This window comes from Polyodon spathula, chromosome 38 (genome assembly GCF_017654505.1).
Source record: "Polyodon spathula isolate WHYD16114869_AA chromosome 38, ASM1765450v1, whole genome shotgun sequence".
NCBI lineage: Eukaryota > Metazoa > Chordata > Actinopteri > Acipenseriformes > Polyodontidae > Polyodon > Polyodon spathula.
This window is the reverse complement of record NC_054571.1, coordinates 291,915-319,414: the sequence shown is the minus strand read 5'-3', so window position 1 is coordinate 319,414 and position 27,500 is coordinate 291,915. Positions and strand designations below refer to the sequence as shown.

At 49.1% G+C, this 27,500-nt stretch overlaps 3 protein-coding genes across 4 annotated transcripts in view; all 3 read left to right on the top strand.

Annotated features, from left to right (window-relative positions):
• LOC121304462 (coiled-coil and C2 domain-containing protein 1A-like) overlaps window positions 1-4,934 on the top strand; it is a 9,339-nt gene extending 4,405 nt beyond the window's left edge. Inside the window, exons 2-6 of the mRNA XM_041235617.1 lie at window positions 1,349-1,415; window positions 1,659-1,785; window positions 3,661-3,737; window positions 3,839-3,886; window positions 3,987-4,934. Coding sequence (XP_041091551.1) covers window positions 1,662-1,785; window positions 3,661-3,737; window positions 3,839-3,886; window positions 3,987-4,019 — 282 coding nt within the window. The 5' untranslated portion in view covers window positions 1,349-1,415; window positions 1,659-1,661 and the 3' untranslated portion in view covers window positions 4,020-4,934. The remainder of the gene's footprint in view (window positions 1-1,348; window positions 1,416-1,658; window positions 1,786-3,660; window positions 3,738-3,838; window positions 3,887-3,986) is intronic.
• Window positions 4,935-5,786: 852 nt separating this feature from the next.
• On the top strand, window positions 5,787-8,047 carry trir (telomerase RNA component interacting RNase). Of its 2 annotated transcripts, none has more exons than XM_041235840.1 (3): window positions 5,787-6,382; window positions 6,931-7,070; window positions 7,362-8,047. In XM_041235840.1, the coding sequence occupies exons 1-3, from the start codon at window positions 6,091-6,093 to the stop codon at window positions 7,467-7,469; spliced, it is 540 nt and encodes a 179-aa protein (XP_041091774.1). In that variant the 5' UTR covers window positions 5,787-6,090; the 3' UTR covers window positions 7,470-8,047. The 2 variants fall into 2 exon arrangements, with proteins under 2 accessions (XP_041091774.1, XP_041091775.1); XM_041235841.1 differs by having other exon boundaries at window positions 5,789-6,360; window positions 6,993-7,070.
• Window positions 8,048-9,842: 1,795 nt separating this feature from the next.
• zgc:158403 (tetratricopeptide repeat protein 39A) overlaps window positions 9,843-27,500 on the top strand; it is a 25,152-nt gene continuing 7,494 nt past the window's right edge. Inside the window, exons 1-14 of the mRNA XM_041235631.1 lie at window positions 9,843-10,419; window positions 16,528-16,629; window positions 20,156-20,287; window positions 20,769-20,833; window positions 21,265-21,332; window positions 21,787-21,851; window positions 21,943-22,042; window positions 22,479-22,544; window positions 22,651-22,759; window positions 23,602-23,687; window positions 24,689-24,748; window positions 25,067-25,228; window positions 26,082-26,173; window positions 26,519-26,639. Coding sequence (XP_041091565.1) covers window positions 10,385-10,419; window positions 16,528-16,629; window positions 20,156-20,287; window positions 20,769-20,833; window positions 21,265-21,332; window positions 21,787-21,851; window positions 21,943-22,042; window positions 22,479-22,544; window positions 22,651-22,759; window positions 23,602-23,687; window positions 24,689-24,748; window positions 25,067-25,228; window positions 26,082-26,173; window positions 26,519-26,639 — 1,263 coding nt within the window. The 5' untranslated portion in view covers window positions 9,843-10,384. The remainder of the gene's footprint in view (window positions 10,420-16,527; window positions 16,630-20,155; window positions 20,288-20,768; window positions 20,834-21,264; window positions 21,333-21,786; window positions 21,852-21,942; window positions 22,043-22,478; window positions 22,545-22,650; window positions 22,760-23,601; window positions 23,688-24,688; window positions 24,749-25,066; window positions 25,229-26,081; window positions 26,174-26,518; window positions 26,640-27,500) is intronic.

The following is a 27,500-nucleotide window of genomic DNA, read 5'->3' as shown; positions in this document are numbered from 1 at the left end:
GGGAGGGAAGCAGTGTGGCTCTAGTGGAGCTGAGGAGGGACTGGGAGGGAGGGAAGCAGTGTGGCTCTAGTGGAGCTGAGGAGGGACTGGGAGGGAAGCAGTGTGGCTCTAGTGGAGCTGAGGAGGGACTGGGAGGGAGGGAAGCAGTGTGGCTCTAGTGGAGCTGAGGAGGGACTGGGAGGGAGGGAAGCAGTGTGGCTCTAGTGGAGCTGAGGAGGGACTGGGAGGGAGGGAAGCAGTGTGGCTCTAGTGGAGCTGAGGAGGGACTGGGAGGGAGGGAAGCAGTGTGGCTCTAGTGGAGCTGAGGAGGGACTGGGAGGGAGGGAGGCAGTGTGGCTCTAGTGGAGCTGAGGAGGGACTGGGAGGGAGGGAGGCAGTGTGGCTCTAGTGGAGCTGAGGAGGGACTGGGAGGGAGGGAAGCAGTGTGGCTCTAGTGGAGCTGAGGAGGGACTGGGAGGGAGGGAGGCAGTGTGGCTCTAGTGGAGCTGAGGAGGGACTGGGAGGGAGGGAAGCAGTGTGGCTCTAGTGGAGCTGAGGAGGGACTGGGAGGGAGGGAAGCAGTGTGGCTCTAGTGGAGCTGAGGAGGGACTGGGAGGGAGGCAGTGTGGCTCTAGTGGAGCTGAGGAGGGACTGGGAGGGAGGGAAGCAGTGTGGCTCTAGTGGAGCTGAGGAGGGACTGGGAGGGAGGGAAGCAGTGTGGCTCTAGTGGAGCTGAGGAGGGACTGGGAGGGAGGGAAGCAGTGTGGCTCTAGTGGAGCTGAGGAGAGACTGGGAGGGAGGGAAGCAGTGTGGCTCTAGTGGAGCTGAGGAGGGACTGGGAGGGAGGGAAGCAGTGTGGCTCTAGTGGAGCTGAGGAGGGACTGGGAGGGAGGGAAGCAGTGTGGCTCTAGTGGAGCTGAGGAGGGACTGGGAGGGAGGGAAGCAGTGTGGCTCTAGTGGAGCTGAGGAGGGACTGGGAGGGAAGCAGTGTGGCTCTAGTGGAGCTGAGGAGGGACTGGGGGAGGCAGTGGGGTGTATTGGGTAATAGTGTGGACGGGGGGAGGCAGTGGGGGTGTATTGGGGTGTTTGGTTTCACTGCACTGAGTGTCTCGGGGTGTATTGGGGTGTTTGGTTTCACTGCACTGAGTGCCTCGGGGTGTATTGGGGTGTATTGGGGTGTTTCGTTTCACTGCACTGAGTGCCTCGGGGTGTATTGGTGTGTATTGGGGTGTTTAGTTTCACTGCACTGAGTGCCTCGGGGTGTATTGGGGTGTTTCATTTCACTGCACTGAGTGCCTCGGGGTGTATTGGGGTGTATTGGGGTGTTTCGTTTCACTGCACTGAGTGCCTTCTCTCGTTTCCTCTGCAGTCGGGAGGTTTATAAATTCCACAGCCTGAGTTTGCTGAACTATGACAAGGAGAGAGCGGAGAGGAAGGTAAGAGATGAGATGAGCTTTGCTGAGCTGTGCCGCTGTGCAGTGCCTCTGTACTGTGTCTCTGTGCTGAGCTGTGTCTCTGCTGTGCCATTGTGCTGTGTTGTGTCTCTTTATTGTGTCTCTGCTGTGCCATTGTGCTGTGCTGTGTCTCTGTATTGTCTCTGCTGTGCCGCTGTGCTGTGTTGTGTCTCTGAGCTGTGTCTCTGTGCTGTGTCTCTGAGCTGTGCCCCTCTCTCCCTGCAGATAATGGGGTACAAGCGAGCGCAGAGGGAGGTCCCCAGGGACCTGCTGCAGAGCCACAGGGAGGTGAGCCAAAGGATCCAGTGGCAGCAGAACCAGCTGGAGAGAGCCGAGCCCGGTCCACAGAGAGGTACTGACTGGAGGGGGTGAGGGGGGGCACTTCTAGCCTTGGTAGGGCGGAAATACTGAGGTAATACTGTGTGTGTGTGTGTGTGTGTGTGTGTGTGTGTGTGTGTGTGTGTGTGTGTGAGTGACAGTGTGTGTGACTGCATGTGTGTGACAGTGACTGCGTGTGAGTGACAGTGTGTGTGACTGCGTGTGTGAGTGACTGTGAGTGACAGTGTGTGTGACTGTGTGTGACAGTGTGTGTGACTGTGTGAGTGACAGTGTGACTGTGTGTGACTGCGTGTGTGAGTGACTGTGTGTGACAGCGTGTGTGACTGTGTGACAGCGTGTGTGACAGTGTGACAGCGTGTGTAACTGTGTGTGTGACAGTGTGAGTGCGTGTGTGTGTGACTGCGTGTGTGACTGTGTGACTGCGTGTGTGTGACAGCGTGTGTGTGTGACTGCGTGTGTGACAGTGTGACTGCACGTGTGTGTGTGACTGCGTGTGTGACAGTGTGACTGCGTGTGTGTGTGTGACAGTGTGTGTGTGCGTGTGTGTGTGTGACAGTGTGTGTGCTGCGTGTGTGACAGTGTGACAGTGTGTGTGTGTGTGTGTGTGACTGCGTGTGTGAGTGTGTGTGTGACTGTGTGTGTGTGCGTGTGTGTGTGACTGCGTGTGTGACAGTGTGTGTGACTGCGTGTGTGTGTGACTGTGTGTGTGACTGCGTGTGTGAGTGACAGTGTGTGTGACTGTGTGACTGCGTGTGTGACAGTGTGACTGCGTGTGTGTGTGTGCGTGTGTGTGTGTGTGACTGCGTGTGTGAGTGACTGCGTGTGTGAGTGACAGCGTGTGTGACTGCGTGTGTGACAGTGTGACTCGTGTGTGTGACAGTGTGTGTGACTGCGTGTGTGACAGTGTGACTGCGTGTGTGACACAGTGTGTGACTGCGTGTGTGACTGCGTGTGTGTGTGTGTGTGACTGCGTGTGTGACAGTGTGACTGCGTGCGTGTGTGACAGCGTGTGTGTGACAGCGTGTGTGACTGCGTGTGTGTGTGTGTGTGAGTGACAGTGTGTGTGTGTGTGACTGCGTGTGTGAGTGACTGTGTGTGACAGCGTGTGTGACTGCGTGTGTGACAGTGTGTGTGTGTGTGACAGTGTGACTGCGTGTGTGTGTGTGTGCGTGTGTGACAGTGTGTGTGTGTGTGTGAGTGACAGCGTGTGTGACTGCGTGTGTGACAGTGTGACTGCGTGTGTGAGTGACAGCGTGTGTGACTGCGTGTGTGCGTGTGTGTGTGTGACACACTGACCACACCACCACACTCACTGTCTACACACCTGACGGACACACACTGCCACTGTCGCAACACACACACTGTCGCACACTGACCACTGTTGTGTGACACTCCTGTGCACGCGTGATGTGACACTGTGTGTGTGACACTGCGCACACACTGCACACTGAACGACACACTGCGTGACTGCACACTGTCGCACACGTGTGTCACTGCGTGTGCACACGGGTGACTGTCGTGACAGCGTGTGTCACACTGTGTGACTGCACACACACGCACACACACGCACTGACGCACACACTGTCACACTGACTGGACGCACTGTGACTGTCGCACACACTGACGCACACACTTGTCACGCTGCGTGTGTGACACTGTCTCGCACTGACGCACACTGACACGTGTGTGTGTGTGACTGCGTGTGTGTGTGTGTGTGACTGCGTGTGTGACTGCGTGACTGTGACTGTGTGTGACAGCGTGCGTGAGTGACAGCGTGCGTGTGTGACAGCGTGTGTGCGTGTGTGTGTGACAGCGTGTGTGACAGTGTGACTGCGTGTGTGACAGTGTGACTGCGTGCGTGAGTGACAGCGTGTGTTCTCTCTTGCAGAATATGAAGCTGTGCTGGACAGGCTGGCTCAGGGACTCGGTGATTCAGTGAAGCGCTTCTCCAGTGAAGGGAACAGGGTAGGCAGACCCACAGTCTCCTCCTCCAGTCTCTTTCCTCTGCAGTCTGCTCTCTTCAAGGGAAGGATGATAAACGTGTCTCTTTTGTTGTTGTTGAACAGGAGGCAGCTAAAGACGCCCTGTACAGGCTGAGAATGGTGGAGAGTGAGGTAAGACTGAACCCAGATCTGAGGAACTCAGAATCTTCTTTTATATTATTTGTCTTTTTTTAATTAGGGTTTTGATTTTGTTTTTTTTTTTTTTTTGTAGATGCAGAATCTGAGAAGGAAACAGCCTGCGTGAGGGAGGGAGAGGAGAGAGGGATTGAGAGGGGAGGGGAGAGGAGAGGAGAGGAGAGGGGAGGGACACACACACACACACATATAGCGATACATATGGAAGATGCAAACGCACACCGATATTAAAATGAACACTAATTCCAATTCCAGACGCTGGGCCTTCATTTATTTTACTATCCCCTGCAGTGCGGATCTGCAAGCAGCTGAGTGGAGCGAGACAGTGGGCTGCCTGGGTTTGATCTCTTAGAGGCAGAGAGAGACAGTGGGCTGCCTGGGTTTGATCTCTTAGAGGCAGGGAGAGACAGTGGGCTGCCTGGGTTTGATCTCTTAGAGGCAGAGAGAGACAGTGGGCTGCCTGGGTTTGATCTCTTAGAGGCAGGGAGAGACAGTGGGCTGCCTGGGTCTGATCTCTTAGAGGCAGGGAGAGAAAGTGGGCTGCCTGGGTTTGATCTCTTATAAGAGGCAGGGAGAGACAGTGGGCTGCCTGGGTTTGATCTCTTATAAGAGGCAGAGAGAGACAGTGGGCTGCCTGGGTTTGATCTCTTAGAAGCAGAGAGAGACAGTGGGGTTGTAAAAGTCTTATGTGCTGGGAGTGCTGGTGGATGAATCGCTCCCGGTACACTGCCCCCTGCTGGACACTTAGCGAACTACGGATCGTGGTCGATAATTGAATCGTGTTTTATTGTTTAAACTCATCGATTTTTAAAAAAATGTTTATAATAATAATAATAATAATAATAATGAGATGCTGTTTTCTTGTACGTGCTTTGAAATTCTTTGGTTTTCTTTTCTATAACACTGTAAGCTTGTTTATCTCTCTCTTGTGTTGCAGTGCTGTTATTAATTCATGCTGTAGTCCCGTGCGCTGGACAAGAAAACAATGTGGTGGATACAAACAAATAAATTCAAAATGGAAAAACAAACGCTGCTTTATTAATTTGTAGTGTGTTTGTATAGATAGAGAGATAGACGGCAAGACATAGATAGATAATGTGTGGCTGCATGGTGTGCAATACCCTCTCGGTTTTGAGTGGTCTGTTTATGTTTAAATTGATAACTTGCTTCTCAATTGTAATTGTTATTGGTGTGTGTGTGTATATATGGTCCCTGTGCTCTGCACTTCATCAGAGAGCACACCTTGTTGACGGTGCAGTTAGTTTATATTCTCAAGGTATATTTCTCTGTAGCAAACAATACATCCGCAACGGTTGCTAACACCGGATACAGAACAAAACACAAAAAAAGAGACAAAATCCTCACACTAGAGAAGTAGCGTTTATTTAACCGCTCGACCACAAACTTTTTATTTTTATTTTTTTAAATGACAAAAAAAAAACTACTTTATTTACGTAACTGGACTCTGTTTCCCGCACAACAACAACAACTCATGTGTAGCAACTCCTTGTGCATTTTAATCTGAATAAATAGTTACAATAGAGTCGGCCGGCTGAGCACTCCTCAAAGTGGAGCCCAGCGTGCTTCCACCGTCACGACGCAAGCGCTGGAGCCCGGAAAAAGCTTGACTCAAGAGACCGGCGCAAAAGCGGAATCACGTGTGCCGCGTCCGCGGGATCTGATTGGCTGGATTCGGGCGTCGCAAAACAGAGGCGGGGAGGGTTTTTTCAATAGAGGAGAAACTGCGTCCCACTGCCCGCCATGCTGGCTCTAAAGCTGCATTGCTTCCTACGGGACACGGGCTCCAGTGCAGATCCGAAATGGCGTCAGTTTCTGAACTAAAAAAAAGAGAGAGAGAGAGAGAGAGAGAGAGAGTTGACGTGCTTGGTGACTCGCTTATTACAAAGATGGCCGGCGACGAGAGGAACTTCTAAACACACACACACACAAAAACCCAAACAAACCCTGGATAAAAACCCGAAGCTGATTGTGAGTGTGGATTTAACCCCACGGGAGCATGCCCGGCGTGTCTCTGCACGGCTCCCCGCTGCAGTAGCCTCGCAATCCCGACATCAGTGACCGGGGCTGTGATACCGGGCAAGCAAACATCAAAACAGCACAGCGTGCCGGAGAGACGAGCCGACACACATATACTGAAACACCCGAGTAATCCTTAAAACATGGACCGGGCAGCCGCATGCAACAGGGGCGGAGATAACAGCGAGCCCAGCGAGCCCGGCAGCAGCAGCCCCGCCGCCCCGCCGGCCGCCAACGCGTTCGCAAACGACGGGAGCTTCATGGATCTCTTCAAGAAGAAAATGGAAGCGGAGAAGAGGAAAAGGGAGAGAGGCGAAGGCGAGGAGAAAGAAGAAGAAGAAGCAGGAGCAGGAGGAGAGGGGGCGACGGGCAAAGAGCCGCCAGCAAAAAGTGGCGGTAGAGTGACGAGCATTGTAAGAGGCTTCGCTGGTGTCGGTATATTCAAAATAACAATAATAATAATGACCTATAATATATATATATAGTTATTATTATTAATGTGTTTTCATGCATCGTTTGTTATGCACGCGTACAGTACGTTTGGGTTCAGCTTTACCTGCACACAGATAATATTAATAATTGCACATTATATATATATGTATATGTGTGTGTGTATATGTGTGTATATGTGTGTGTATATGATGTCATTGATGTATGTATTGGTGCATTTCTGTGTCGAGTGCCCCGCGTTCGTGTCTTCTTGTCCCGGGGGTGGGGGCGCACAGGTGTGGACCCGGGGCGTGGTTCTGCCAGGCGGGTGTTCGGGACTGGCATTGAGAGAGAGAGACGCAGCTGAAAAATCTTCAAGGGGGGGGGGGGATCTCCGAGGGGCGCCGCTGGTGGTCGGGCGTGATAATTTTCTTTTTTTTTTGTAATCTGATTCCCCCCCCCCGCCTCCTCGCTCGGTCTCTGGCGCTGCGTTGACCCGCGGGGTGCGGGCGATCGATGAGGTCTAATCGCAGGCTCCCTGTTCTGTTGTGTAGTGCTCAGCAGTGCCAGTGCCAGGCTTCGTATAACGGTTGCAGTCTTCTGTCCCTTAACCCAGGTGGGCAAGAGGAGAGGCGGCGCCAAGCTAGCCCTCAAGACTGGGATGGTAGCCAAGAAGAAAAAGTTGGAGTCGGAGGTAGGCTGTGATTCCCTTTTAGTTCTTCACAGTCGGGACAAAATGCAAATTGTGGTGTGCCGTTACCTTTTCATACTGTGGGTTCAGAGCTCCCCTCAATGAAGTCTAATATTATTATTAATATTGCAATGATCAGGAGTTAGAAACTCGCACTTGTTTATATTCTGGCTTGGATCTCGGTGTATTATTCTGAGTTTTAGTTTGGTGTTGCAGGAGTGTTGTTTTGGATCCATGAAGACCTAATCTATTTTCTTTCTTTTAAATAGTCCCTCCCTTTTCTTCTTTCTCCAGGTCGATGCAGACAAAGGAGACGCCTGGCACATGTACATGGCAGAGGTCCAGAAATACAAAGCGCACCAGTGTGGTGACGACGACAAGACCCGGCCGCTTGTGAAGTGAGCCGCGTGCCACACAGGAGCGCTTCAGAGCAGCTCTCCCTCCCCCTGGCGACTCGCGATCACAATCACCCCCTCGGCTGTGGAGCGGCTTTATCTGTGCCCCCCCCACCCTCTGTCTGTCCACCCCCCCAGAAACAGAACTGCTGTCAAAATAATAGGAGATGCTTTAACCTTGCTCCAGATCGTCGGGGTGGGGAATCCCGTCTGAAATTCTTGTGTTTTTTTTTTTTGAGGATTTTGTCATCTGCGTATCATCGGACTCTTTGGCAGTGCGGGGGCTGTTATTTCAGTGCTGGGGGGTGGGGGTTACCCCTCTGTCGATGGTAGCACACAGTGATTGTATTCTGCAGCGTAGTGCTGAGCTGTCATGCTGTGTCATGAGATTGAACTGCCCCCCCCCAGCCCCCAGGTTGTGATGTCATAGTCGAGTGGAAAGGTGTTCGACTCCCCGTCTCTGTGTCTTGGAGGGATTCAGATGCACAGCCTTGAGTCTTGGAAGCCGGGACGTCTGATATCAATCACTCAGCTTCTTCAAACGCATGCTTTGGCTTTTTATTAAATTCGATGTTGTTGTTATTATTATTATTATTAGTATTATTATTTCTTAACAAATCTCACAACTGCTTTTTAAAAAAAAAAAAAAAAAAAAGATTTGGAAGATTGCTTCCATGAGTAAACTCATTTGCTTCTTTAATTTCCCAGAAAGGAGGTATAACTAACATAGTGTTTGAACCCCCACTTGGGTCGGGGTGGGGTGGGGGTCAAGGTTGAGGGTGTGGGGTCGGGGTCGGGTCAGGGTCAGGGTCAGGTGGTACTCACTCCTTCACTTTCCTGGCGGAGTGCTGCGAGCCCGGGTTGAAGATTCCTCTGCGCAGGTGTTGAGGGATGGCTGGGCGATGCGGGCTCCTCCTGGGGGTGTCCAGCAGGGGGCTGGGGTTGGGTGATACACCAGGACCGGGGGGGTTGGGTTCCACTCCTGGGTCGGGGTCAGGGTCAGGGTCAGGTGGCTGTCACTCCTTCACTTTCCTGTCGGAGGGCTGCGAGCCCGGGTTGAAGATTCCTCTGGGCAGGTGAGGCATGAGGCCGATGCGCTGGGCGACCCGGTCCTGCTCACGCGTGACTCGGAAGGGAGCGGAGCCCAGGATCCTTTAACGGAACGGGCCCAGTTTTAACCTGCAGCTCAATCTCATCTCGTTCCCAGTGTGAAACTGGGGCCGGTTCCTTCTGCAGCCCGCTCTGCAACTGGACATGAAACACACTGAGCCTGCCTGTGTTCATCGTGTCAAAACAAGCAGTGAATCACATTTGCTTCTTTATCGCACACAGTGTCACTATTTTACAGCAACTTGGGTGTGAGATTTATCATCTAGTATTTCTATCTATGAAACCGGCGTTGAGCTGGCAGAACTGCTTGCATGACCAGTAACACTCCGGGGTTGAGGCCGAGCGTGTAACAGATAAAGAGGCGCAATTACAGGGCAAGGGTATCCTTAATTAACCAGAGTGGCAGATAATGAGTGCGCCAGGAGCTCACGCAAGCCTATAGCCTCGCCGGCGCGCCTGTTATAGTTCCCCTCGGCGTTCTGCTGGGACGGTCCCTGCAGCTCAGTCCGGACCAGCGCCTCTCCAGGTGTCACCCCCAGATTTGAAGGGGTAACCCCTCCTTGCTAAGAAGAGCCCTGTATTTCCAGCTGGGTTCTGCTCAATGCACAGAGCGGATTTCAGGTAGCAGTGAGTACCCCGCAGGGTTTATCATCATGCGATACAGACGCGACACCTGCCTGCCTCTGTGAGCGATCTTGTTTATATTGAGGGCTTTCCCGTTCAGCTGCGCTCCGTGTGTCAATATATAAGAAGGGCGGGCTGGTTAGGGTTACTTCAAGGGGTAGTTTTACTGCATGCGAGGGGAAATTAATAATAAAATAAATGACCAAAGTCTGTGTAGAACTAATTGTGCTTCACGCAGTAGAATGAAAGTGACGTTCACACAGCGAATTGTCAAAGTTATCATTTTGTCGTTTGATTACAGCGATGTTAAATGTAAGCTCTAGATTATGTGCATGTATCCGTCATGTTTTTTTTTTTTCTTTCATGATTAGGGCTCTTGTAGGTGATGCAAAACTCCTGACCACAGCTGAAGAGCTCTGTGTCGTGGGTAACGAATCTCATTTGACTCGCAAATGAATACCGCGCCTGAGACCGCGGTGACACCAGAGAGACTCGCACAGTTACAAACTGCCCTTACCGGCTGAATGTGCAATATATATATATATATGTGTGTGTGTGTGTGTGTGTGTGTGTGTGTGTGTGTGTGTGTGTGTGTGTGTAATTAGCTCCAGAGCCCAGCTGCCCAACGTTTCCATGTGTTGTCCATCTCTTTCTCAAGGGTGTTTGAATGAAAACACTGGAGGTATTTTGTAGGTTTTTGACGGCATGACAACGACTCGTTACTGTCTATATTCAAATCTTACAACGCGGTACCTGTCTCTGCTATATAGTGTATTCCATTGTTTCAAAACTCATTTCAAAACACACACAAAAACTAATTTCAAAACACAAGCCCTCTCATTTTGACCCACGTCTGGGTTGATATGATGATGCCGATGATAAAGAATGCCCCGGTGTTTGAAAGGCAGCAGTAGCCGGGGGGGGGCTGGAAGAGCCGTTCCACTGTCCCGTCGCCCCCCCCCTGGAGCGGCCCCAGTGCCGGTGCGGGCGGTGCCGTTCCTGGAGTTCCAGCACAGCCGCTGTTTGCGCAGCAGGTGGATTTGAGAGAGGCAGCCCGGACAGGAGCGGCTGCTTATCCGCATTGGCTGGGGGGGAGGTTTCCAATTCCCAGCTTACCTGGGGGGGTTTATAATATATATATATAAAAAGAAACAGTATCCTTGAACCTGAGATCGCGTTTGAGAAGCAATGCTCGCCCCCGGAGAGTCGGCGGCCGGAGTCAGGTAAGCCCGGCGCACCCGTTCAAGTTTGCAAAGTTGTCTCTTTGTATTTTGCGTGCAGTCTATCGGTGCCAATTGTGGGTTATTATTTTGCAATGTGTTTAATATTAAAAATATTGAGTTTACTGATCAACATACGGGTTACATTCCGAGTCGACGGGTGCCACGTTCACAGTACGACTGCTGATTAGATTTAAAAAAAAAAAAACACTTTTCAAACTGTAATCATTCAATTATTAACCCTGTCATTAACGCGTTTTCCAAAGCAAATCGACGCAATTAAGTTGACCCTGCTTCTTTAGTTTATAAAAAAAAAGTATTTATGAACAAAACCGGTCTTGTTGTTGTCGTTGTTTCCAGTATTAATTGCACGGCTCTGGGAGAATGCGTGAAGTCAGCTCGTTTCAATGAGCCACAGCGACATTTAAACACGGAGAAAGATCATTCTCTGCTTGTTCTGTGTTTCTGAGGTGAGGGTGGATGAAATGCCCCCGTGTGAAGTTACTGCCCCCTGCTCAACCTCGGACTGAACCTCATATCTGGTTTAATACCGACATTGATAATGATAATTATGAATAATACCAATAGCCTATTGATAATGCATTAATAACCGTGAAACAGCTCTATATTAAAAAAAAAATGAATTGCTGTGCGCGGTGATGATTGGCCAAGCTGAGGTTCTGACTCCGCCCCCGAGTGACATCAGGTAACCTGTGAAGTCGAACCGTGTGGGCTGAGGTGTGACACTGCGCAGGTGTGCAATGCATTGCAAGACACGTGGTATTGATTAGACCCGGGGGGGGGGTTGGGGGGGGGATCAAGTCCTGTTTTTCAATTCCCAGTTCCTTTTTTCAAAATCAATTCCCAGTTCAAGTTCCCAGTCCCCTTGTGATCAATCCTGAAGCCCCTCTGATCGAGACTGCAAACCCCCTGTTTGTTAATCAGCTCCAGCTTGCTTGGGATGAGAGCAGTTTAATAGAATAAGGGTGATTATTTCGGGGCCGGCGCTGCGTCGAGCTCTTTAATGATGTCATCACGACAGCATGGCGATTAACCAGCAGACAGAACAACGCTACGCCTCTCAGCGGCCTCTTCAAATAACACAACAGCAGGACGATCGCTTTATTTTCACTCGTGTTTGTTTGAGTATAATGCAAACGACATTCATTGAAGATTTTTGCCTCTTTTTTGCCTGAAGGGGGGGCACGGTGGTTGTCCCCCCGTGGGGGGCACGGGGGGGTACGGGGGGGCACAGGGCACTCATTTGCCTGCGCTGCGAGGATGTGGTGAGACACACTTGGGGAATAATCCCTCAGAAAACCTGATGCAAAATCTACTAACCCACCCCCACCACTTTCCCTTCTCTTTGCGGTCCTCCACGTCTTTGGGCTCAGAGGTTGTCGTTGCCCTGTTGGTCTTCTTTGCAGGAGGTGCCGCTGGCGCTGGCTGGCTGCAGCTGCTCTCTTCTGATTGCTGGGGGTTCACCCTCCTGTGCTTCCTCTGCAGGCAGAGGACTCTGTTCGAAGGCCGAACGATCTGAGGCACTTTTCGTTCTACAATCAGCTGCTTGTTGCGAGGGCACTTTGATCTTATAAGAGCTGGTCCTGCAGCAGGAGCCTCTTCCATTTCCAGGGTGGGGCTCAGGAGGGATTTTTCATCAGGTGTTATTTTGCATTGATCCAGATCATCAGGGCGTTTTGATCTTATAAGAGGTGGTCCTGCAGCAGGAGCCTCTTCCATTTCCAGGGTGGGGCTCAGGAGGGATTTTTCATCAGGTGTTATTTTGCATTGATCCAGATCATCAGGGCACTTTGATCTTATAAGAGCTGGTCCTGCAGCAGGAGCCTCTTCCATTTCCAGGGTGGGGCTCAGGAGGGATTTTTCATCAGGTGTTATTTTGCATTGATCCAGATCATCAGGGCACTTTGATCTTATAAGAGCTGGTCCTGCAGCAGGAGCCTCTTCCATTTCCAGGGTGGGGCTCAGGAGGGATTTTTCATCAGGTGTTATTTTGCATTGATCCAGATCATCAGGGCGCTTTGATCTTATATGAGCTGGTCCTGCAGCAGGATCCTCATCCATTTCCAGGGTGGGGCTCAGGAGGGATTTTTGATTAGTTGTAATTTTCCGTTGACCCTTCTGAAACTCCCTGATGCCTTGTTGGGTGGCCAGAGCCCACAGCCCTGGTGACATGTCGTCTGGTCTCTTCGTCATTTTGTAACTATTGAAAAAATGGGGAAAAACAGCAAAACATTGACTTCAAAGGGAAGGTGGCTCTTTGATAATCAAGTCATGGGAGTGACACGCGAGCATCAAATCTGCACGGAACTTTAATAGAACCCCCCCAGCTCTGCGATGATAGGACTGAGACCTCCTTTTAAAAAGGACCCTACAGGAACAGAATTCAGATCTTGCAGTGAACATTCCGAGCAGGAATAGAAATCTGAAATGTTTTTTATTTGATTTATTTATTCATTCTTTAACCAGGAAAAAAAAAAAGAGACCGATTTTCACATCCATGAAAATAAACACAAACTCATCACACATCCAATCTGGCATCATTCCTGGAACCTCCTTATTAAAACACATTGAATCTCAGTGATTATTCTTCAATAATAATAATAATAATAATAATAATAATAATAATAATAATAATAATAAGGAATAATAAGAAAATAATAGCAGGATCCAGGCATTTAGGAGGGACAGCTTGGAAAGGGAGCACCATCATCACGCCCCAGTAAGGAATCATTTAGGGCTAATAGGGACACTTTTTCTAAACAATATCCAGAATAGCTCTTTCGTGTTTTAAGGATACATCCATCACTGCTTTCAGTGTGACTTCTCATGGTCTTCCCTGGAGACCTGGAGCCTTTAACACACACACACCCCTGCACCATCACTGCATCTTTAACAAGGGACACACCCACACCATCACTGCACTTTAACATCACACACACACCCCATCACTTAACAAGGGACACACACACCCCTGCACCATCACTGCATCTTTAACAAGGGACACACACACCCCTGCACCATCACTGCATCTTTAACAAGGGACACACACACCCCTGCACCATCACTGCATCTTTAACAAGGGACACACACACCCCTGCACCATCACTGCATCTTTAACAAGGGACCCCTGCACACACTGCATCTTTAACAAGGGACACACACACCCCTGCACCATCACTGCATCTTTAACAAGGGACACACACACCCCTGCACCATCACTGCATCTTTAACAAGGGACACACACACCCCTGCACCATCACTGCATCTTTAACAAGGGACACACACACCCCTGCACCATCACTGCATCTTTAACAAGGGACACACACACCCCTGCACCATCACTGCATCTTTAACACTCATCTTGAACAGTTCCACAGTGTGCCAGTCACAGAGTATGATACAGATTTAAACAGGACAGCAATCTTCTAACCTGCCTGCGTTGAGTGATGATGTCAAAGCATTGTGATGCCACTTCATCTAACCAATTGCATCCTGTAGAGTTCTGATGATGTCACTTCTTTATGATGTCATTCAACTAACCAGCCACAGCCATTTTTTTTTTTTTTTGTTTGTTTTTTTAATCAGGTTTTTAAAATGACTGCCGTTGTCTGGCTTGAAATGACGTCACAATGCGGTGACATCATCATCAGAACTGCAGATATGGAAGCATTCCAGACCTCTCAAATATCATTTTGAATAGTGAATCGTTTTGCAGTTAATACAACTAACGCTGTGGATTACAATAGAAACTGATCATTTACAGCCTTAAATATAACAGCAAAATCCTTACTTTCAAGATTAACTTAAAAGCTTTAAAAAAATATAGCCTTCATTTTTTATATCTTAGAACAACACTTTAAATGTCTATCATTAAATTATAATATATTTTAAATGTCTGTTATTAAAATATAATATATTTTAAATGTCTATCATTAAATTATAATTTAAGTGTTTATCATTAAACTATAATATATTTTCAAACCATTAACAGCAGAAACAGATAAACATGTCTTACCTCTTCATTTACTTCAACTCCTGTCAACACTGCGTTCAGTGATGATGTCAAAGCATTGTGATGCCATTTCTTCTAACCAATTGCAGCCTGTAAAGTTTTGATGATGTCACTGCATGTGATGTCATTCAACCAACCAGCCACAGACATTTTTTTTTTTTTATCATGTTGCAGTTTTTGTAAATGACATCACAATGCGGTGACATCATCACAACTGCAGATATCAACACCCAAAATATGACACACAGAGAAAATGAACCCTGTTTTCAGCTTGCCCATGAAACGCAGTCTCTGGGAGTGTTAAAGCGCGGGCCTGCGTGTTTAAGCCCCCTGTTTGTCTCTGGGGTGGATCAGTGGGAGGTGGCTGCACTGTGTGGGTGAGAGGTGTGGCAGCGATTCTGCTCTGTGTTTAAGACGGGTGTGGCGTGCGCTGCCTGGCAATGAACCGGCCCCACAGCAGCCCTGGGCCGCGCTGCTTCGAGGATGTTTAAATGAGATTGACACAGAGGATCACACAGGTGACAAAGCCATCGTAACACAAAAGAATGCAGCCCCAGTGTGACAGGGGGCTGAGTACCGTGGCGTGGTGGTGCTGGTCAATTACAAAGTGGTTTTGTATTGTGGAGAGCTGCATTGGGAGAGCTGGATTGGGGCTCTCCTTTCCTCCAGTTCCTATGATCTCAGTGTTTATTCGGTGTTTCCTCCAGTTCCTATGATCTCAGTGTTTATTCGGTGTTTCCTCCAGTTCCTATGATCTCAGTGTTTATTCGGTGTTTCCTCCAGTTCCTATGATCTCAGTGTTTGTTCGGTGTTTCCTCCAGTTCCTATGATCTCAGTGTTTATTCTGTGTTTCCTCCAGTTCCTATGATCTCAGTGTTTATTCGGTGTTTCCTCCAGTTCCTATGCTCTCAGTGTTTATTCTGTGTTTCCTCCAGTTCCTATGATCTCAGTGTTTGTTCGGTGTTTCCTCCAGTTCCTATGATCTCAGTGTTTATTCTGTGTTTCCTCCAGTTCCTATGATCTCAGTGTTTGTTCGGTGTTTCCTCCAGTTCCTATGATCTCAGTGTTTGTTCGGTGTTTCCTCCAGTTCCTATGATCTCAGTGTTTATTCTGTGTTTCCTCCAGTTCCTATGATCTCAGTGTTTATTCTGTGTTTCCTCCAGTTCCTATGATCTCAGTGTTTATTCTGTGTTTCCTCCAGTTCCTATGATCTCAGTGTTTATTCTGTGTTTCCTCCAGTTCCTATGATCTCAGTGTTTATTCTGTGTTTCCTCCAGTTCCTATGATCTCAGTGTTTATTCGGTGTTTCCTCCAGTTCCTATGATCTCAGTGTTTATTCTGTGTTTCCTCCAGTTCCTATGATCTCAGTGTTTATTCTGTGTTTCCTCCAGTTCCTATGATCTCAGTGTTTATTCGGTGTTTCCTCCAGTTCCTATGATCTCAGTGTTTATTCGGTGTTTCCTCCAGTTCCTATGATCTCAGTGTTTATTCTGTGTTTCCTCCAGTTCCTATGATCTCAGTGTTTATTCTGTGTTTCCTCCAGTTCCTATGATCTCAGTGTTTATTCTGTGTTTCCTCCAGTTCCTATGATCTCAGTGTTTATTCTGTGTTTCCTCCAGTTCCTATGATCTCAGTGTTTATTCTGTGTTTCCTCCAGTTCCTATGATCTCAGTGTTTATTCTGTGTTTCCTCCAGTTCCTATGATCTCAGTGTTTATTCTGTGTTTCCTCCAGTTCCTATGATCTCAGTGTTTATTCTGTGTTTCCTCCAGTTCCTATGATCTCAGTGTTTATTCTGTGTTTCCTCCAGTTCCTATGATCTCAGTGTTTATTCGGTGTTTCCTCCAGTTCCTATGATCTCAGTGTTTATTCTGTGTTTCCTCCAGTTCCTATGATCTCAGTGTTTATTCGGTGTTTCCTCCAGTTCCTATGCTCTCAGTGTTTATTCTGTGTTTCCTCCAGTTCCTATGATCTCAGTGTTTATTCGGTGTTTCCTCCAGTTCCTATGATCTCAGTGTTTATTCGGTGTTTCCTCCAGTTCCTATGATCTCAGTGTTTATTCGGTGTTTCTGTCCTCAGCGCCCCTGCAGACCTGGAGACATGCTTGAAGGAGTGCATGGAGGCTCTGGATCTCTTTCTCAATAACAAGTTTGAGGAGAGTCTGGATAAACTGCGACCCCAGTGAGTGCCATCACGCCTTGCCTGAAACCATCACTGCATCTTTAACAAGGGACACACACACCCCTGCACCATCACTGCATCTTTAACAAGGGACACACACACCCCTGCACCATCACTGCATCTTTAACAAGGGACACACACACCCCTGCACCATCACTGCATCTTTAACAAGGAACACACACACCCCTGCACCATCACTGCATCTTTAACAAGGGACACACACACCCCTGCACCATCACTGCATCTTTAACAAGGGACACACACACCCCTGCACCATCACTGCATCTTTAACAAGGGACACACACACCCCTGCACCTCACTGCATCTTTAACAGTGACACACACACCCCTGCACCATCACTCATCTTTAACAAGGGACACACACACCCCTGCACCATCACTGCATCTTTAACAAGGGACACACACACCCCTGCACCATCACTGCATCTTTAACAAGGGACACACACACCCCTGCACCATCACTGCATCTTTAACAAGGGACACACACACCCCTGCACCATCATCTGCATCTTTAACAAGGGACACACACACCCCTGCACCATCACTGCATCTTTAACAAGGGACACACACACCCCTGCACCATCATCTGCATCTTTAACAAGTGACACACACACCCCTGCACCATCACTGCATCTTTAACAAGGGACACACACACCTCCTGCACCATCACTGCATCTTTAACAAGGGACACACACACCCCTGCACCATCACTGCATCTTTAACAAGGGACACACACACCCCTGCACCATCACTGCATCTTTAACAAGGGACACACACACCCCTGCACCATCACTGCATCTTTAACAAGGGACACACACACCCCTGCACCATCACTGCATCTTTAACAAGGGACACACACACCCCTGCACCATCACTGCATCTTTAACAAGGGACACACACACCCCTGCACCATCACTGCATCTTTAACAAGGGACACACACACCCCTGCACCATCACTGCATCTTTAACAAGGGACACACACACCCCTGCACCATCACTGCATCTTTAACAAGGGACACACACACCCCTGCACCATCACTGCATCTTTAACAAGGGACACACACACCCCTGCACCATCACTGCATCTTTAACAAGGGACACACACACCCCTGCACCATCACTGCATCTTTAACAAGGGACACACACACCCCTGCACCATCACTGCATCTTTAACAAGGGACACACACACCCCTGCACCATCACTGCATCTTTAACAAGGGACACACACACCCCTGCACCATCACTGCATCTTTAACAAGGGACACACACACCCCTGCACCATCACTGCATCTTTAACAAGGGACACACACACCCCTGCACCATCACTGCATCTTTAACAAGGGACACACACACCCCTGCACCATCACTGCATCTTTAACAAGGGACACACACACCCCTGCACCATCACTGCATCTTTAACAAGGGACACACACACCCCTGCACCATCACTGCATCTTTAACAAGGGACACACACACCCCTGCACCATCACTGCATCTTTAACAAGGGACACACACACCCCTGCACCATCACTGCATCTTTAACAAGGGACACACACACCCCTGCACCATCACTGCATCTTTAACAAGGGACACACACACCCCTGCACCATCACTGCATCTTTAACAAGGGACACACACACCCCTGCACCATCACTGCATCTTTAACAAGGGACACACACACCCCTGCACCATCACTGCATCTTTAACAAGGGACACACACACCCCTGCACCATCACTGCATCTTTAACAAGGGACACACACACCCCTGCACCATCACTGCATCTTTAACAAGGGACACACACACCCCTGCACCATCACTGCATCTTTAACAAGGGACACACACACCCCTGCACCATCACTGCATCTTTAACAAGGGACACACACACCCCTGCACCATCACTGCATCTTTAACAAGGGACACACACACCCCTGCACCATCACTGCATCTTTAACAAGGGACACACACACCCCTGCACCATCACTGCATCTTTAACAAGGGACACACACACCCCTGCACCATCACTGCATCTTTAACAAGGGACACACACACCCCTGCACCATCACTGCATCTTTAACAAGGGACACACACACCCCTGCACCATCACTGCATCTTTAACAAGGGACACACACACCCCTGCACCATCACTGCATCTTTAACAAGGGACACACACACCCCTGCACCATCACTGCATCTTTAACAAGGGACACACACACCCCTGCACCATCACTGCATCTTTAACAAGGGACACACACACCCCTGCACCATCACTGCATCTTTAACAAGGGACACACACACCCCTGCACCATCACTGCATCTTTAACAAGGGACACACACACCCCTGCACCATCACTGCATCTTTAACAAGGGACACACACACCCCTGCACCATCACTGCATCTTTAACAAGGGACACACACACCCCTGCACCATCACTGCATCTTTAACAAGGGACACACACACCCCTGCACCATCACTGCATCTTTAACAAGGGACACACAAGGGCTTTGCATCCGCTTCACCCTGCAGAATTAACTAGCTTCATGAAGTGGGATGAAAGCTGCTGAATAATGTCACGTTAACGTATTGAATTACACCCCAGCGCTCTGTACAGCTTTCCATTTACTGAACGAAAAACTGACAATTAAAAAAGGTGACATTTCAAAATCTAACATGAAATTCTGCTGTACTGCTATTAGGGATTCCGGGAGACTTCATCATTTTGTGGTTTCTTTGATTACATGATGTGAAATAAAAGATCTAAATAATGTTATATATATATATATATATATATATATATATATATATATATATATATATATATATATATATATATATATATATATATATATATATATTTTTTAATTATGTCTCAATCCTAAAATTCTAGGTGATGCAGAACTGTCTGTGCTGCTCCAGGACACAGCCCTGTTTACTCAGGTCACACCCAGGGCAGGAATGGCCTCTCTGTTTGCACTGGGTTAAACGAGATGCAAATAAGGGTTTATCAGAGAGGCTCCCTTCCCACAGCGTCAGTATACAGAACTGAGCCAGCCCTGTGTAATTATTAATCCACAGAGCGCAGCGCTCTGCTTCAGCACTCCTCTTTGCTTTACTTCATTGATGTGTGTTGTGGCTTCTTTTAGTGTGCTGTTCCCTCCGAAAACATTTACCTAGGGCAAAAACTATCAGGAAAAAGGGACTTGCTGAATGAAGAGATCTGCAAAGCTGTCATGTGCAAGGGGCAAAGTTAAACAAGGGCAAACACTTTTAATGAAGTGGTAACATGAATTTGAACATGAAGGGAAAGTGTCGAGAGGTCTGGCGTGAAATGGCTTTTCCAGTTATTCAGTGCTGTGGAGTGTGGTTTGATTAGCTAGGTAACTAGACCAGGGGTGTCTGATTATTAAACTCCCAGTTAAAGCACAGTGGATCGCACTGCTGCACAGCAGGGGTCTCGTTGCCATCCCGCTGTGCCACACTGGCATCTCCTCTCCTCTTCCCTGCAGGATCAGTGACAGCATGTACCACGCGCTCATCTACGCGACCATCCTGGGAATGCGGGCCATGATGACCTTCGAGCACGATGACATCATTAACGCCGGCCGCACCATGAAGGAGGCGCAGGCGGTGTGCCAGAGGTGGGCAGAGAGGGGTCCAGAGATCCCTGAGAAGAGAAAGCAGTTTTCAGTGCGGACCTACAGCTCTGGACAAAACTTCAGCATCACCTGTGTGTGTGTCTGTGTGTCTGTGTGTGTGTGTCTGTGTGCCTGTCTGTCACACGTCCATGTTTGCCTGTGTCCTGAGCATTGTGTCTCAGTGCTGCTGGCAGTGCTCTCCTGTGTGGCATTGTGTCTCAGTGCTGCTGGCAGTGCTCTCCTGTGTGGCAGCGTGTCTCAGTGCTGCTGGCAGTGCTCTCCTGTGTGGTATTGTGTCTCAGTGCTGCTGGCAGTGCTCTCCTGTGTGGCAGCGTGTCTCAGTGCTGCTGGCAGTGCTCTCCTGTGTGGCAGCGTGTCTCAGTGCTGCTGGCAGTGCTCTCCTGTGTGGCATTGTGTCTCAGTGCTGCTGGCGGTGCTCTCCTGTGTGTTTTTTCTGTTCATCTCTGTGTTGTTTTAATTCCAGGTTTCGGAAGAAGTTGACGGTGGTTGGCAAGATGTCCAAACCCACTGGAGAGGGTTTTACAGAAGGTTTGTAAAAGCGAAATAGTTTTGGGCAGCACTCTTCTAAAAGATGAGCACAGTACAATCCTTCAGGAGACGCTGTCTGATCCTGTAAGAGACCGTGGCGTGTATTCCACATCCTCTATCATTCACACACTGCATGTTTTATCATGGGCCTGAAATACGAGCAGAGCTGCAAACTCGGGTCAGACTGCCTCATGCTGCAATGAAAGCTGAGCATTCAAACTGCGAGCGCCCGATCATTTCAATAAGATACCTGGACAAGGGCAGCGTGTGTGCGTGTGTGTGTGTGTGTGTGCGTGTGTGTGTGTGTGTGCGTGTGTGTGTGTGTGTGTGTGCGTGTGCGTGTGCTCGTGCGCGTGTGCGTGTGTGATTATTGCACACAGTGTGGGTTTCCTGTAGTTTAATGCCTCACTGGTTTCTGTCTTTGTTTCCAGACGAGCTCCATGCTGAGACTTGCTATGCAGAGTGTTTGCTTCAGAGAGCTGCCCTCACTTTCCTGCAGGTAAACCAGAGCAACACAGTCTGACAGCCTGTGAGAACAGAGCTGCAAGATTGAGACATCATTAAAAAACAATGATCTGAACAGGATTGAGAGCTTTCATCGAACATCGTGTAAAAGAAACTGCAAAACGAGAGCGCGCAGAGTCTACTGGGAGCCGTGACAGCAGCACAGTGGTGTTTCATGCTAGATTTCCAAATGTCAGTTTATTATAGTACATTGAAAAAGCGATATGTATTTTAATATGTTAACCTTATTCAGCAGCTTTCGCTCGACTTTATGAAGCAGGATTAGTTCGTTTTATAGGGTGATGCAAAACTCTGGGCCAGAGATGTATATCAACGGTATATTTTACTGGAGAGACTGAATGAAAGGACATTTTTAAAAAGCAGTGCAGTGCAGTCAGTGACCCTCTCTGAGATGCGGTTCAAATCTGCCGTTGTTTTTTTCGTTGAAGGATGAAAGCATGGTGAGTTTTCTCAAAGGAGGGATGAAAGTGCGCAGCAGCTACATGATTTACAAGTAGGTGACCTGCAGAGAAAAACAAAAACAAAACCGAGTCATGTGGAAGTGGGTGAGACCACAGCTGCTTACCGGCCCACCTGTCTTACAGAGAGCTCCATCCGCTCACCCAGACTCGCGACTTCAGCAAAGGACCGAACCACAGCCACCTGGAAGGGGGGGTGTCGCTGGGGATCGGCGCCTTCAACCTGGTGAGTAGGCTTTGTTGCAGGTCCAGGTTGTTTACATCGCCAGCTGCTGCACCTCTTAATGCAGGACTGCCTATACAGTGACATCTTCACATCACAAGAGGCTTGGCGGTCCGGTGGGTAGAGAAAGGGGCTTGAGACCAGGAGGTTCAAATCCCAGCTCAGCCACTGTGTGTGAGACCCTGAGCAAGTCACCAAACCTCCTTGTGCTCCGTCCTTCGGATGAGACGCCAAACAAACGAGGTCCGATTGGAAGAGACTCTGCAGCAGCAGCAGCTGCAGTTGATGATGCAGAGTTCACCCCCCTAGTCTCTGGAAGTCGGACTCTGGAAGAATAAAAGCATCTGCTAAATGACTAATAATAATAATAATAATAATAATAATAATAATAATAATAATGTGACCGTGTCGTGTAACGGTTGGTTCCTTTCTATTCCAGACGCTGTCTCTTTTCCCTCCTCGGATTTTGAAGCTGCTGGAGTTTGCAGGGTTTTCTGGGGACAAGGTAAACTTTCCTGTGGGAGATTGACGGGCGATGACTGTTGGTGTGCGTGGGGGAGTGGCAGTGATTTGTTTCCGGAGCTCACTGGATTGTGTTGCCTGTCTTGCAGGAGTACGGCCTGGCTCAGCTTCACGAAGGAGCCTCCTCTCTGAACCTGCGCTCTCTGCTGTGTACCATGCTGCTGCTGTGTTACTACACCTTCCTCACCTTCATCCTGGGTGAGGACCGGTACAGCACAGCACAGCAGAGCCCGTGCCAGCCACTGCCACTGTGCACCCAGCCTGTCTCACTGTGCACCCTGTGCACCCCAGCCTATCTCACTGTGCACCCAGCCTGTCTCACTGTGCACCCCAGCCTGTCTCACTGTGCACCCAGCCTGTCTCACTGTGCACCCAGCCTGTCTCACTGTGCACCCAGCCTGTCTCACTGTGCACCCAGCCTGTCTCACTGTGCACCCCAGCCTGTCTCACTGTGCACCCAGCCTGTCTCACTGTGCACCCAGCCTGTCTCACTGTGCACCCAGCCTGTCTCACTGTGCACCCAGCCTGTCTCACTGTGCACCCAGCCTGTCTCACTGTGCACCCAGCCTGTCTCACTGTGCACCCCAGCCTGTCTCACTGTGCACCCAGCCTGTCTCACTGTGCACCCTGTGCACCCCAGCCTGTCTCACTGTGCACCCCAGCCTGTCTCACTGTGCACCCAGCCTGTCTCACTGTGCACCCAGCCTGTCTCACTGTGCACCCAGCCTGTCTCACTGTGCACCCAGCCTGTCTCACTGTGCACCCAGCCTGTCTCACTGTGCACCCAGCCTGTCTCACTGTGCACCCCAGCCTGTCTCACTGTGCACCCCAGCCTGTCTCACTGTGCACCCCAGCCTGTCTCACTGTGCACCCTGTGCACCCCAGCCTGTCTCACTGTGCACCCCAGCCTGTCTCACTGTGCACCCCAGCCTGTCTCACTGTGCACCCTGTGCACTGTTGCCCCAGCCTGTCTCGCTGTGCACCCCAGCCTGTCTCACTGTGCACCCCAGCCTGTCTCACTGTCTCTGTTCTCACTGCAGGGACCGGTGACGATGACATCTCTGATGCAGAGCGCTTAATCAAGCCATACCTGAGCCGCAGACCCCAATATGCAAGTCAATTATTAGTGGGTACAATATATTTATTTATTTATTTATTTATTTATGCTGCAGAGTTCCATGTGTGTGTGTGTGATCGTGGGTCCAGTATCGTGGTGCTGAGGTCATGAGATAGCATTGCTGATGCTGCAGAGTTCTCTGTGTGTGTGTGATCGTGGGTCCAATATCGTGGTGCTGAGGTCATGAGATAGCATTGCTGATGCTGCAGAGTTCTCTGTGTGTGTGTGTTGATCGTGGGTCCAGTTCGTGGTGCTGAGTGTCATGAGATATTAGATGCTGCAATGTGTGTGTGTGATCGTGGGTCCAGTGTCGTGGTGCTGAGCGCATCAGCTGAGGGTCCAGATCATGAGATAGCATTGCTGATGCTGCAGAGTTCTCTATGTGTGTGTGTGTGATCGTGGGTCCAGGATCGTGGTGCTGAGGTCATGAGATAGCATTGCTGATGCTGCAGAGTTCTCTGTGTGTGTGTGTGTGATCGTGGGTCCAGTGTCGTGGTGCTGAGGTCATGAGATAGCATTGCTGATGCTGCAGAGTTCTCTGTGTGTGTGTGTGTGATCGTGGGTCCAGTATCGTGGTGCTGAGGTCATGAGATAGCATTGCTGATGCTGCAGAGTTCTCTGTGTGTGTGTGTGTGATCGTGGGTCCAGTGTCGTGGTGCTGAGGTCATGAGATAGCATTGCTGATGCTGCAGAGTTCTCTGTGTGTGTGTGTGTGATCGTGGGTCCAGTATCGTGGTGCTGAGGTCATGAGATAGCATTGCTGATGCTGCAGAGTTCTCTGTGTGTGTGATCGTGGGTCCAGTATCGTGGTGCTGAGATCATGAGATAGCATTGCTGATGCTGCAGAGTTCTCTGTGTTTGTGTGATCATGGGTCCAGGTGGAAGATTTGCTTTTTGACCCTTCGTATGTGTGCACTGCGAATGCCAAAAGCTTAGCATCACCTTGAATGTTAGGATTGAAACGGCTAGTCAGGAATCTCTTGGTTGCATTGCTCTCTCTCTCTCTGCAGGGGGCGATATTCCTGTTTTTCGCTGGCAGGATAGAAGAAATCAAGGGGAATATAAACAAGGTGAGGCTGGGGGGAGAGTTTCTTTGAGTAGAGTTACTGTGGATGTCTGTGATCTTTAGCAGAGAGATTTCTGATCTTTGAGGCTTTTAATTTTTTCGTTGAAAGGCATTGTAAAGAAATGCGCAGCTCTGCAGTGTGTGTTCAGTCATTTACAGGAAGGAAGCAAGCTGAACCGGCTGCCAGCTCCCTGAATGCAGTGGAGCAGGAGGCGCGTCGGTCACACAGGCGTTTGCTGTATTTATTTTTAAGCGGTTTACACTGTCTCTGTTTCCACTGGTCATTGTAGTGTCAATGCAGCTCTCTCATTTGCTCTTGCAGGCGATCTCTCTCTTCGAGGATGGCTGTGCTGCCCAGCAGGCATGGAAGCAGTTCCATCACATGTGTTACTGGGAGCTCATGTGGTGCTTCAGCTACAAGCAGGTCTGGAGGATGGCTTACTTCTACGCAGACCTGCTGAGCAAGGAGAGCCGCTGGTCCAAGGTACCCACATTGACGGGCAGGGCGTTTCAGGACGCTGTCACTGTGTTACAAACTGACACCAGCCCTGCTGCTGCTGCTGCACCCAGTCCTGGGGTTCAGAGCTCCCCTCAATGAAGTCTAGTATTATTATTAATATTGCAATGATCAGGAGCCAGCAGTTTGAGCAGGGTTAGAAACTCACACTAGCCCTGCTGCTGCTGCACCCAGTCCTGGGGTTCAGAGCTCCCCTCAATGAAGTCTAGTATTATTATTAATATTGCAATGATCAGGAGCCAGCAGTTTGAGCAGGGTTAGAAACTCACACTAGCCCTGCTGCTGCTGCACCCAGTCCTGGGGTTCAGAGCTCCCCTCAATGAAGTCTAGTATTATTATTATTAATATTGCAATGATCAGGAGCCAGGAGTTTGAGCAGGGTTAGAAACTCACACTAGCCCTGCTGCTGCTGCTGCTGCACCCAGTCCTGGGGTTCAGAGCTCCCCTCAATGAACACAGTAACATCTTTGTGTTTAGTATTAATCTATTATTATTATTATTATTAATATGGAAATGATCATGAAGCTGTAAGTAGGGAACAATATACAGCATCTAACATCAAACTCCTGGCTCCTGATCATTTAAATAAAACAGTTAAAGAAACACAGTAACATCTTTGTGTTTCAGTAATAATCTCAGTGTGTTTCAGTCATAATCTCAGTGTGTTTCAATAATAATCTCAGTGTGTTTCAATCATAATCTCAGTGTGTTTCAATCATAATCTCAGTGTGTTTCAATCATAATCTCGGTGTGTTTCAATAATAATCTCAGTGTGTTTAACAGTTATCTCAGTGTGTTCTGGCTCCCGTCTCTTCCTCAGGCCATGTACGTGTTTATGAAAGCCGCCTGCCTCAGCATGTTAGCCCCGGGAGAGGAGCGCCCCTTTGGGGACGATGAGGTTGAGCTCTTCAGGTACGTGCTGCCCCCTGCAGTTTCAGTGTTGCAGGCAGGAGTCAGCGTGTCAGTGTGTGTGTCAGTGTGTGTCAGTGTGTGTGTGTGTGTGTGTGTGTGTGTGTGTTTGTGCATGTGTGTGTTGAGTATAGGGCGTTGAAATGTCACGGTGTGAATTGAATAAGAACAGGATTCTCCAGACAACCTTGCGTTCAAAAAGGGCAGATTTTAAGAAAAATGACGAAATGCAGCAGCTTCGCTTTGGAGCAGCAGGACTAGCAACCTGTGAGCCAGGAAAGCAAGCGCACCCTCCCTCTGTAACGCCCTGCCGATCGTGTCTCTCGTTTTGAACCCGGACCCCCCCAGGCAGGTGCCCTCCTACAAGCAGAAGATCGCTGGGAAGTGCCCCCCCACGGAGAAGTTTGCAATCCGCAAGGCTCAGCGCTACAACACTGACAACCCCAGCAAGCTGCCTGTGCCTGTGTTGGTGAGCTGGAATTAAACTGAACCCTGCTGAGCTGTCCGCCCCTCTCACTCGCAACCGAGAAACACCTTCGAAATGGGAAGGGTCTGCTTACTCTGTGAAACAGATTAGCAGCGGCTTTCAAATCAGCTCTTTTATTTCATTTATCAGCAGAGCGAGATCCCGGTCTGTTAATAATGTTTTTATTGAAGCTCGAATGACCGTTCTGCGTGACCGTGTTTCCCAGAACGAAAGCGACGTCACTGTGAACGCGTTTCTCGGTTTGTGATTCGAGAGACGCGACTGGCTTAACCCTCCTGTGAGGTTTCGGGTCTGTTTCCAATCGCCTTAAACGCTGTTTTGCTTTTCATTTTCTGTATAATATTTTATGACTTTTCAGGTCATGTGTACAGATGAGATGTTTGGGGTCACTGTGACCCCTGGCGTTTATCTGTGTGGATTTAAAACAAACTGCTTCAATTTGTTATTTTACCATTATTATATTTGTATTATTATCTCTGGAAATGGCTGCACCTGTCTGGAGATATTTCTAAACAAACAGTAGGCAGAGCCTCATTTTCTCTGTCAGTACTGCAACAGCATCTCACTGGTAAAGACTCTCCAGAATGAGAAGCTCCCAGGCTGGCAGTCAAAGAAGTTTTATCACAGCTCCTGGACTGAAAGAGCAGAAAAAGAGTCAAACCTTTTGCAAATAAAAACAGTCAATCAATTTAAGGCTGTTTTAAATTAGTTTGAAATTGCATCGGGTCAGTGTGACCCAAAACATAACAGATGCACCTAAATTTTGAACACAGTAGGAGGGTTGAAGGCGAGGAGAATGGTCTCTCGTTCTTTGCCATGCCTGCACCCTTTCAGGTGGCGCTG

Excerpts from the sequence above, each read along its gene's own strand:
- trir (XM_041235840.1), top strand. The coding sequence starts at position 6,091 with ATGGACCGGGCAGCCGCATGCAACAGGGGCGGAGATAACAGCGAGCCC. Across the intron at positions 6,383-6,930 it reads AAGAGGCTTCGCTGGTGTCG|TGCTCAGCAGTGCCAGTGCC; the intron begins GTATATTCAAAA and ends TCTGTTGTGTAG. Across the intron at positions 7,071-7,361 it reads AGAAAAAGTTGGAGTCGGAG|GTCGATGCAGACAAAGGAGA; the intron begins GTAGGCTGTGAT and ends TTCTTTCTCCAG.